Below are 12018 nucleotides of genomic sequence, written 5' to 3' on the forward strand. Positions count from 1 at the left end.
AGGAAAGGAAAGGAAAGGAAAGGAAAGGAAAGGAAAGGAAAGGACTTAATATAGAGAATAGAGCAGAAGGAAGTTTAGAGACATGACAAGCAGAACGGCACTGTTATAATATAAAGTTTAACCCACACTCTTGAAAACAACTCATAATAGAAGCTCACAGTTTCATATACAATTCTTTTTTCTGTTCTTTGTAGATGAAAATGCTCATATTGGTTGATGATGGCTTCAAAGTATACAAGACGCTTTGCATACATTCTGTTTCATTTGATCCTCACAAATCAGGATCCTGGGAGGGGAGGTGCTATTATTTTACCCATTTTACAGATGAGGAAAATGTGGTGGACAGAGAGGTTAAGCGATTTGCTCCAGGTCACAGAGCTGGATAAGTATCTCATTGAACTCATCTTCTCCATTTCAAGTCTAGCACAGTGCCCACTACAACCCCTAACAGTCTGCAAAGCAAGTTTAAATAAAGGAAGTAATGGTTTGTCATTTATTTCATAATTTTTCTTTGCAAAGTTTCTATGCTAGTTATTCATGTTCTACATATTTTTTGGACACATCCCAATGCATAAGATAGTAAATGTGAGCATTTCTTCCTCATTAAAGCACCATGTGGGGGCAGCTGGGTAGCTCAATGGATGGAGAGCCAAGCCTAGAGACAGGAGGTCTTCCCAGCTGTGTGACCCTGGGCAAGTCACTTGACCCCCATTGCCTACTCATACCACTCATTGTCTACCCTTACCAATATACAGTATTGACTCCAAGACTGAAGGTAAGGGTTTAAAAATAAATTTAAAAGCTCTATTTAATTATCTTCTTAGTCCTAGAGAAATGGATCTCACTGAGCTGGCATTACCTTCATTTGACATTTTTGTTTCTGAAAGGCAGGGCATGGTCAAGAGCTGCAGGAGAGAAGTCTACACTGGAGAAGACTTTTCCACCTTGAACAGATCACAAAGAAACTGAAGAAGTGAAGTCCTGTAAAGTACCTTGTACTTTGTGCCTACACGCAAAGGATTTTCTGCCTGTCTTTGATCTCGTGCAAGATAGCCAAAGGTCACATGCTACCCTTGCAAAAGATAACAAGAGTCTGAAATTTTCCCAGGGAGTTTAAAAGAGTAACAAACAAACAAAAAATGTAGTTTGTTTGGATCAGAGTCAGGAGAAGAAGATGCACGTTACCCCCGCCCCCCACCGCCGCCAAAAAAGCAAATTACTTCTTAAAATTGACAAAATATAGCAATTTATATTTGTTTCTTTTACATTAAAAAATGAGGAATTTATAATTTTTACATTAAAAAATGAGGAATTTATAATTTTTACATTAAAAAATGAGGAATTGCTACATAATCACCTCTAAAAAGCAAGGTTGTGCAACAACCATGAAGCATTACCTGCAATTATAACCAAGAAAAGCATAACAAAGTGCATGATAAATAGCATTACACAGGGAAGTGAGCATAGGTGTTCTGAAATCAGAGGACCTGAGTTCAAATTCCACCTCTGTGTTTTCTTTTTTTTTAAAGTGTATTTAATTTTGTGTGTTTTATCATGGTTACATGATTCGTGTTCTTTCCCTCCCCTCCTCCCTCCCCACTCCTGTGGCCAACATGCAATTCTACTGGGTTTTACATGTGTCATAGATCAAGACCTATTTCCATATTAGTAATATTTGCACTAGGGTGATTGGCACCTCTGTGTTATCTACCTTTGTAAACTGGAACAAATTACTTACAATTATTACCACCTATATAGGAGGTTTCACTACAACCTCCACTCCATCTACCACCTTATTTTTATACATGGGCCTCAGTTTCCTCATCCTCATTTTTTTTTAAACCCTTAACTTCTGTGTATTGTCTCATAGGTGGAAGAGTGGTAAGGGTGGGCAATGAGGGTCAAGTGACTTGCCCAGGGTCACATAGCTGGGAAGTGGCTGAGGCTGGATTAGAACCTAGGACCTCCCATCTCTAGGCCTGGCTCTCAATCCACTGAGCTACCCAGCTGCCCCCTGTTTCCTCATCTTTAAAATGAGACGGTTGGGCTAGGCTGGTTTTATCAGTCCTTTTCCATTCTAGAAAGAGGCAGAACTCAATCGTGATCATTCTGCCTGAAGAATGTGACTTGGAGCCCATCACGACGTTGGTGTCGCCTCTCCTAGCATTGCTCTGATTATTTCCCCATTTTCATTTTCCCTCAGCATTCTGCATCTAGTTTGTACTAACTGTTTCCACACCTGGTTTTATTTATTGACATGGACAACACCAGACATGCAGATTCTCAAAGATAGAAAGAACCCACATTTAAGTGGGGATCGGGTCTAGAACTTGCAGAACAAAGTCTTTTTCCTGAGACAAAGTCCTGACTATGTCACTCTGCTTCTCAAGAAATCTCAATGTCTCTGTTTGCTTTTAGGGTCAAATGTAAAATGTTCAGTTTGATACTGAAAGCCTTTCCCAATCTACCCAATTCCTACCTTTCCAGTCTTTTTTATGCCTTATTCCATCCTTCCCATTCTCTGCAAATCCAGCTATGATAATCTATTTGCTGTTCTATATACAAGGGGTTCTCCCTTTCTTATTCCTCTTCAGATGTTGTCGTTAGAATATGAGCTCCTAGAACATTGTACACAGAGACTGATACACTGTGGTACAATCGAACATAACGGACTTCTCTACTAGCAGCAATGCAAGGATCCAGAGCAATTCTGAGGGACTTATGGGAAAGGAAACTAGCCACATCCAGAGGAAGAACTGTGGGAGGAGAAACACAGAAGAAAAACAAATGCCTGAACACATGGGCTGATGGGGATATTATTGGAGATGTAGACGCTAGATGATAACTCTAGTCCAACTATCAATAATGTGGAATTAGGTCTTGATCAATGATACGTGTAAAACCCAGTAGAATTGTGTATTGGCAAAAGGGGTTTAGGGGACTTTGGGGGGAGAGGGGAAGAACATGAAATATGTGACTAGGGGAAAATACTCAAAAATAAAAATATGAAAAAATAAAAATAAGCAGAACTGGGAGAGCATTGTACACAGAAGGGAAAAAAAAAAAAAAAAGAATATAAGCTCCTGGACTTAGAGATGGGAGGTCCTAGGTTCAAAACTGGCCTCAGACACTTCTTAGCTGGGTGACCCTGGGCAAGTCATTTACCCATACCCCTCTTCAGTCTTGGAACTAATACTTAGTATTGATTGAAAGGTGAGGATTAAAAAAAAAAAAAGATATAAGCCCCTTGAGGACAAGGACTATCTTGCCAATGTTATGCATCCTCAATACTTAAAACCATGTCTGGCACACAGTAAATAATCAATAAGTCTTTTTCCTTTCTATGTTTTAATTTATTCTGCCATAAGATGGTAAGCTCCTCAGGGGCAGACCTTGCCTTTTGCCTCTTTTTGTATATAGCCACTGCTTAGCAGCATCTGGCACATGGCAAGCACTAACGCCTGCTTTCTGCCTGCCTTTCAGATAGAGCAACGTCCTAGAAAGTATTTTTCTGACAGTAAGCCTTAGTATGACAATTTGCGTCCATTATTTGTAATGGAGCATCTCTCTTTGCTTACCTAAAGTAGGATCTCCGTGAGGCCATCTCTTCCAACACTCATTCCCAGTGTTACAGTGAAGGAAACCGAGGCCCACAGATGTTAAGAGACTTGTCTAAGGTCTCACAGTTAAGTAACCATCAAAGATAGGATTTGATCTCAGGTCTTCTGACTGCAGAATCAATGCCCTTTCTTCTATGTCTCCCATAATACCTTAGATTGTTAGCTCCTTGGAAGCAGGGACTGTCTTCGGTCAGTCTCCTCTCTCTCTCTCTCTCTCTCTCTCTCTCTGTCTCTCTCTCTGTCTGTCTCTCTCTCTGTCTCTCTCTCTCCTGTCTCTGTCTCTGTCTCTGTCTCTGTCTCTCTTTCTCTCTCTCTCTCTCTCTCTCTGTCTCTCTCTCAACCTTCTGTCTTTGAAGACTTATAGTCTTAGAAGACCTAAGACCTTCTATCTTAGATCTTCTCTCTTAGAAGGTTCCAAAACAGAACTGTAAGGACTAGGCAATTGGGGTTAAATGACTTGCCCAGGGTCACACAGCGAGAAAGTATCTGAGACTAGATTTGGACCCAGGTCTCCAGGGATGTCTCTCTAGCCACTGAGCCATCTAGTTGCCCCTGGCCTCTTTTTTTCTCTCCTAGTGCCTGGCACATAGTAGGTATTGAATCTATGCGGATTGATTAATGGGTTGATCAGGTCCCCTCCTCCCCAGCCACTCCTCCTCCTCTTTAGGCTAAAACCTTTTGTAGCCGCCATCTAACCTTGGCTGACAGTAAACACTGCAGTCATGCCCATGACATCAATGAAGGAATGAGCAACCGAGTAAATAAGCCCCGAACACTCCTCTGTCTGCTCCCCTTGGTGTTGTTATGACCTTCCTGTCGGTATTATGACTTGTCTTGGTTCAAAAATGCATAGAAAAATGCAATCCGGCACACGCTGGATCCTCCACTTGCCTTATTAGGCAATGCCATTGAGCTCTTCTCCATGAGCTCCAAGGTGGTGGGAGGGAGATCCTGACTGATACAAGGAGGGCTGGAAACCCCCTCCCTGGGGACCAGAAAAAGCAGCCGAGGGGGGCTGGGGAGCCCAGATCTCAGCCACACTTCAGGCTGTTTTTATTCCATGAGAAAAGGGCATGAAAGTCATTTGTTCTTCCAATTTAAAGCTGGGCTTTGCTCCTTTTTCTTCCCAGTCTTTGGGAAATGGAACCTCGAGAGCTTTACAGAAATGAAAGCAAATGAATCATGAAACTACCTTCCCCACTGGGCCACATTCAAAATTTCTGGTTATTGTCTCTGGGGAAAGAAAGAGGAGGATTAGGAGAAGATTGCTACAGGGAAGAGGCTGGTTTACGTTAAGTTTACTTACGGTATTTTCTTATTTCTGCCCCCAAATCTTTAGTCTTTAAAAAAAAAGACAATTTAAAAAAAAGCCTTATCCATCTTCCATCTTAGATCAATACTGCCCACCTAACATCTTAGCATCAGTACTGTGTATTGGTTCCAAGGCAGAAGAGTGGTAAGGGCTAGGCAAAGGGAGGCAAGAGACTTACCCAGGGTCACACAGCTAGAAGTCTCTGAGGCCAGATTTGTACTCCTCTCTTTAATCCTGGCTCTCAATTCACTGAGCCACCTAGCTGTCTCACCTTTAGAGGTTTTTAAAGTGACTAACTAGTACCTACCATGAATTAATTAACAATAATTAATGAACCATTAATCTACCATTAACGGAATTTAATCAACTCCTCTAAGGCTCTCTATCAATCTAGCCTGGACTATACTATTCTTCTCCTAAAAAAAAAAGACATTGAAGCAGATTACCTGAGGGGGAAGATATATCCCTTATTAGGAATCATTAACATTAGTTAGCAAAGTTTATTCCCGTTAATACTCTCCTCTCCTCATCACAGCAGCGAAAATGTAGAACCTAGAAAACCATAGAATTTGAGACTAGAAAGGATTCTTTTTATAAATGGGGAAACTTGAGTTCTAGAAAGGCTAAATTATTTGCCTGAGGTCACACTGGTTTGGTGCAGCTGGCCTGAAAATCTAGGTCTCAGGGGTAGCTAGGTGGTTCAGTGGATAGAGAGCCAGACCTGGGGTAGGAGGTCTTGAGTTCAAATCTGATCTCAGATACTTCCCAGCTGTGTGACCCTGAGAAAGTCACTTAACACCCCATTGCCTAGCCCTTCCCATTCTTCTGCCTTGGAACCGATACCGAGTATTGATTCTAAGATAGAAGGTAAGGGTTTTAATAAATAAATAAAATAAAGTAAAATAAAATCTAGTCCTGAGGTTCTCAAACTTTTTTGGCCTTAGGCACCCTTTCCAGAAAAAAATATGACTTAGCCCCCTGGAAATTAATTTTTTTAATTTTAATAGCAATCAATAGGAAAGATAAATGCACCTGTGGCCATCACCACTCCCTGGATCGCTGCAGCACGCACCAGGGGGCGATGGCGCCCACTTTGGGAATCACTGATCTAAATCTTCTGCTGGCAAGGTCATGACTCTTTGCAATATTCTAAATGACATCTCTCTGGAGGATGTTTAAAATATAAAGAGTCTTTGGGTAATTAATTACCTTAAGTATTGATTCTCACTTGAATACTGAGTATCTTGGAACAAGAATAAAGACTCCAATAACAAATTAGAACAGGAAAGCCAGTTAGTTCAGTGGATAGAGTCAAACCTGGAGATGGGAGGTTCTAGGTTCTAGCTAGCCTCAGAAACTTCCTAGTTGTGTGACCCTGGGCAAATTACTTAATCCCCAAGTCACTCAACCCTATATGCCTCAGTTTCCTCATTTGTAAAATGAGTTGGAAACAGCAATGGCAAACCACTGCAGTATCTTTATCAAGAAAACCCCAAATGAGGTCACAAAGAGTTGGACAAGACTGAAAAACAAATGAATAACAAAAATGCGAGCTCCTTAAGAGTAGACTGTTCTTGTCTCTCTTTGTACCTGTGGTGCTTTGCACATAGAAGACACTTCATAAATGCTAGTTAAAGTATATGCAGTAACAGAAATATTGCACGATGACCAGCTGTGAAGGACTAAACTATTAGCAGCAAAGCAAGTTTCCAAGATAACCCCAAGAGACTCATGATGGAAAATGGCTCTCCAGGGGGCAGCTGGGTAGCTCAGTGGATTGAGTCAGGCCTAAAGACAGGAGGTCCTGGGTTCAAATCTGGTCTCAGACACTTCCCAGCTGTGTGACCCTGGGCAAGTCACTTGATCCCCATTGCCCACCCTTACCACTCTTCCACCAAGGAGCCAATACACAGAAGTTTAGGATTAAAAAAAAAAAAATCTAAAAAAAAAAAGAAAATAGCTCTCCACAGCCAAAGAAGATTATAGTCTTGAGTACAGATCAAAGCCTGCCATCTTTTACTTTCTTTCATGAATTTTTTATTAAATGTGTGATGTGTCATATTTATTATATTTATTTTATTTGTGTTATTATATATTTATTTTATGTGTCATATTCCATCATGGCCTGGGAATATGAAAATACATACATTGCATGAGAGCACTGTGATAACCTACATCAGACTATTTACTCCCTCGGGGAGGGGGAGAAGAGGAGGAAGATGGGAGAGAATCAGAATCACAAAATGTTGGAAAACAATTGTCAAAACTCATTTCTATTATGACTGAAAGAACAATTTTTTTAGTTCAAAAAATAAATAAATGCTAGTCAGGACCTACACATTTACACTCTACCAGAAAGATAAAACCATAAGAGCTTCACGAATGTGTTCAGCGTGGCTTTAGCAGCAGAGGTAGTGCATGCCAAGTACAATGTCTACACACCATTTTCTTATTGGCCAACCCATTTCAATATATCAGAATAACAGGAGCTTAATGGCAATGCTTTCATGCCAAAACTCTACAGCAAGAATAACCTAGTTATCTCTTTTCCCCCCAAAGAACACTTGAAATTGGATCCATAATAATAACTCATAAATATGATAGACCTTTCCAAAGAAGGTGGAGTTGGAACTAAATCTTGAAGACAGCTCCATAATTATGGGGGAAAGGGGGGTTCTGGAGTGTGTCCCCCAACCTCAAACTCAGTTAAAACAAGAACAACAACTACAACAACAACAGCAGCAGCAGCAGCTTCTTACCTTCTGTTTTAGAATCAATACTGTGTTTTGATTCCAAAGCAGATGAATGATAAAAGCTAGGCAATGGGGTTAAGTGACTTGCCCAAGACCACAGAATTAGGAAGTATCTGAGGCCGGATTTGAATCTAGGACCTCCTGATTCTAAGCTTAGCTCTCACTCCATGAACCACTTAGCTGCTCCCTCAAACTCAAAAACAGACAGACAGACAGACAGATAGATGGATGAATGGATAGATGGGTGGGTGGATGGACATATAGAGACAGACAGACAAATAGATAGATAGATAGATAGATAGATAGATAGATAGATAGATAGACAGACAGACAGATAGATAAATGCTTGCTCTACTCACTCTAGCTAGTACTAGTTGGACTGCTTGATGTTCCCTATATTCAATACTCCAATCTCTGCACCCAGTACCAGTCCTACCCACCCCAATTCCCTTCAAGGCTCAGCTTATATTCTAGTTCCTCAATGGTTAATGCCCACTTTCTCCCTCCCCCTGTTTAGTCTCCCACCTCAATGCCCATGCCTCTGCCTCTATATATTGAACACCCATCCAGGAGAATATAATCCCATTGATAGGGGAGATTATTTGACTCTTGGTAAAGTGACTGCCGCGTAATAAGTCTTTATTGAATTCGATGTGTCCTTCTGATGACTATGGTGGCAATCTTTAGGGCTTAAATCTCTAAACTGTAATTAAGACTAATTCTGACAATCACAGGGGCATCAAAGAACACAAGGATGCCAAGGTGAGAAAAATCATTTTTTAAAGCAACCAGAAATAAAAGGAAGACAATCCAGGCTTTAATTCGTTCCCAGGGACATTCCACTAGACGTCTAGATGTGTTCCTTGCCCTCAAAGAAAAATGAATTACAATAATTTTTTAGAAGCCTTTGGAAACACCCGATCTAAAGTGATACCAGGCCAGGAAGGCTATTTTGGTGGTAAACTCCTGGGTCCTCTTCCCATTCATGTCCCGATTTAAAAACATTTCAGAGTCCTCTGGCATTTTGCATGAATGGCAGGGATTGTATTTTTAACTAGCAGGCAGGCTCTAATCCCCAACTTCCTCAGCAGACCTGCCAAGAAGCCTCCATTATTCTAAATTAGCAGCAGTCGAAGAAGCAGCTGGAAAGCTGCATCAGCCACTCACCCTTGGCCAGCTGTGATGACGTCACCCCTTGTGTATGTCATGGGCACAGACGTTGGCATCTTTTTGGCCTTCATTTGAACCCGAGTGGGGCAGAAATGAAAGCGAGCACAGCAGCTGCTGGACATGGACCCTGTAGGGTGGGCTGCTGGTTTTCCTATTTCTGCCATCATCAACGGGAGACTTTCTTTCTCAGAGCTCTGCCCTAGGGGCAACCCCATGACTGGGCCACTTTTCAAAGTCAACCTGTTTTAGGGTAAATGGGAAATGGGTGACTCATCAAGGAACACCGCCCCTGAAATCTGACTCAGCAGGTGACCACTCATATTGTGTGAGTGAGGGCACCAAATCATGCCTTGCCAACATTAAATGTGGGTAAGCCTGTTCCCAATTCTGGAAACAGAGCCAAACTCTGGCTTAGCCTTTTTTTTTTTTTTTTTTTTCATTTTTCATTTTCCTGTTCCCTGAAAACAAAGGACTTCTCTCCAGGCACAGAGATCTGATCAAAGGCCTTTTGCTTTATATTCAAGAAGGCTTTGGTGGAAATGGATTATTATTTCTTTACAACAGCTGAACCCCTGGATTTTAGCATTGTGGTCTCCCAGGAGACAGTGACCTCAACTCCCTTGTGGAGGATTTTGGGGTGAAGCTGGAAGGAAATTCAAACCACAGAGGACTCCAATAATTTGGAAGAAATAACCAGGCAGCAGAGATCTAGTACATTAGTTCCATTGGCAGAAACAATAAAAAGGACATGGAGACCTTAATGTTAAAGTTTCTGATAGAGAAGAGTAGTCCATTCCCACAGAACCATTCCCACAAATCCTTGCCTTCTGTTTTAGAATCAAGACTGTGTTTTGATTCCAAAGCAGAAGAATGATAAAAGCTAGGCAATGGGAGTTAAGTGACTTGCCCAAGACCACAGAGTCCATCTCTGTAAGCTACAAAGACTATCTGACAAGATCTTTTCTCTTCCCTATCTCACCAAATGCTGCTAGTCGAGGTAGAGGAATGATCTGATTCAATTCAAATAAAATCAATTCGACACTGATTACCAGACATTTAAGTAATTTTTTTCCCTGCTTCATTAACAATAACTGTCAAAAGAAAAAAGAAAAACAATTATCACTATTAATAAAAACAAGTACATTTTATGTGACAGATCCCAAATTCTAAATGAGAAGCGGTTAAATTACTTCCCCAGGACCACTTGGCTAGTATGGAGATAGAGACAAAACTCGAGCCTTGATAGGAACACGTCTCTTCATTTTCTACCCCATGGGTGTGAGGTCCATGAATAAAATTCAGAAAGGAGTCAATGAACTTGGATGAAGGGGGAAAAAAATTCCATTTTTACTTTTACTAACCTCAAACTGAAAAATAACATCTGCATGGTGACAACTAGGAGGGAGGCATTTTACAAATATCTTTTTGACTCTCACAACTATTTTCTCTCCATTTTACAGAAAGAAAAGGAAAATTTTCAAAGACAAAAAATAAAGCAGTGAATCTGGAAAGAGTGATCATGTGATAGGCACTACGGAAGGACACACAATGCTCAACAGGTGAATGGGCAGTACCCTTAAAGGAATTCAGGTAAAAGGAAGGCCAATGGGTCCAGCTGAATGAATGGCAGATTGTCACCCAAACGTGCCAGCTCTTCCAGGGTTGTATTTCACTATAATATGATGTAAATTTAAACATTTCTCACAAAATCCCTTTATTTCTTTGGGAGAAAGGAGGCTGGTTGTTTTTTTTTCCCCTCACTAAGACTTTAAAAAAGATGGCAGAAAGGAATATGAAAGAATCAAATATTTTACAATATACCTTTCATTTGTTCTGTTTACCTGTTTTCATTAGCTCAAATGACACCCTCAAAAGAAGCTTCTATGAGACTGGGTCAAATGCAGCCAACAGGTGCATTCCTTAGCAAAATATTCTTTAGAAACTCTGAGTGGCTGCATTTAAAAAAACAAAACAACACCACCAAACCGGTTTGCTTTCATTTTGAGCAAGAAGCAAAATTTCTGGCCCAGTCTCTAGGCAGCTCACCTAAAAACCAAAGGAGTTTCACTCAGTACCTTTAAAATAGACTAGATACCCTTTGACCCAGTCATACTACTCCTTAGCCCCAGGAGGTCAGTGAAAGAAAGATCTAACCAACACCAAAATATTTACAACAGGACTTTTTGTGATGGCAAAGAATTAGAAGCAGAGTAGATGCCCCTTGACTGGGGAATAGATTTTTATAAACTAGAGGAAATGAATGCAATGGAATAGTATTGTACCATATGAAACAATGATTATGAAAAACAAAGAGAAGCATGGCAAGACATGTGAAGTGATACAAAGTAAAGAAAGAAAATCAAGGAAAACAATATGCTTAATGACTAGAACAAAGTAAAGAATAAGATATAGAGATACATAGAGAGAGAAAAACTCAATGCCACATAATTATATCAACTAAACTTACCCCTGTCAATTAACATTCTCTAAGCATCTTCTTTGAGCCTGGAATGGTGCTCTAACCATTGGGGGATTCAAAATTAGAGTCTTTTCCCTCAGGGAGTTCACAGTCTAACACACAAATGCCTTTGTACAAACTGAAGGAAGAGATGAGAAAATGTACTTTCCTTGAACAAACTGAATGAAGAGATGAGAAAATGTACTTTTCTTTCATCCTTGCTGAGGTGGGGAACTATGAATGTGGAACATTGAATATGCTGTCAAGATATGGTAGGTGTGTTGGTTAATTTGGCTAAATAGCTTTTTTATTCTTTTTTTTTTAATTGCTTGCCCTAAGGAAGTGGCTTTCAGTGTAGGTGATAGGAGAATGATATATTTGGACATGGAGGCATTGCAAAAAAAAAAAAAAAAAAAAAGACATTATTGAAAATTTGTTTTAAAGAAATGAATATGCACATCCAGAGAAAGAACTGTGGGAGCAGAAACACAAGAAAAACAACTTCTTGACCATATGGGTCGATGGGGATATGATTGGGGATGTAGATTCTAAATGATCACCCTAATGCAAATATTAATAATCTGGAAATAGGTCTTGATCAAAGACACATGTAAAACCCAGTGGAATTGCTCGTTGACTATGGGAGGGGGGTAGGAGGAGGGGAGGAAAAGAACATGATCATGTAACCACGGGAAAATACTCTTA

At 40.4% G+C, this 12018-nt stretch overlaps 1 protein-coding gene across 1 annotated transcript in view; it reads right to left on the reverse strand.

Annotated features, from left to right (window-relative positions):
* Positions 1–9019, reverse strand: part of WWTR1 (WW domain containing transcription regulator 1) — an 84756-nt gene extending 75737 nt beyond the window's left edge. The window contains exon 1 of the mRNA XM_044669470.1: positions 8878–9019. Coding sequence (XP_044525405.1) covers positions 8878–9019 — 142 coding nt within the window. The remainder of the gene's footprint in view (positions 1–8877) is intronic.
* Between the last annotated feature and the right edge of the window lie 2999 nt (positions 9020–12018).

Source organism: Gracilinanus agilis, chromosome 3, assembly GCF_016433145.1.
Source record: "Gracilinanus agilis isolate LMUSP501 chromosome 3, AgileGrace, whole genome shotgun sequence".
Classification (NCBI taxonomy): domain Eukaryota; kingdom Metazoa; phylum Chordata; class Mammalia; order Didelphimorphia; family Didelphidae; genus Gracilinanus; species Gracilinanus agilis.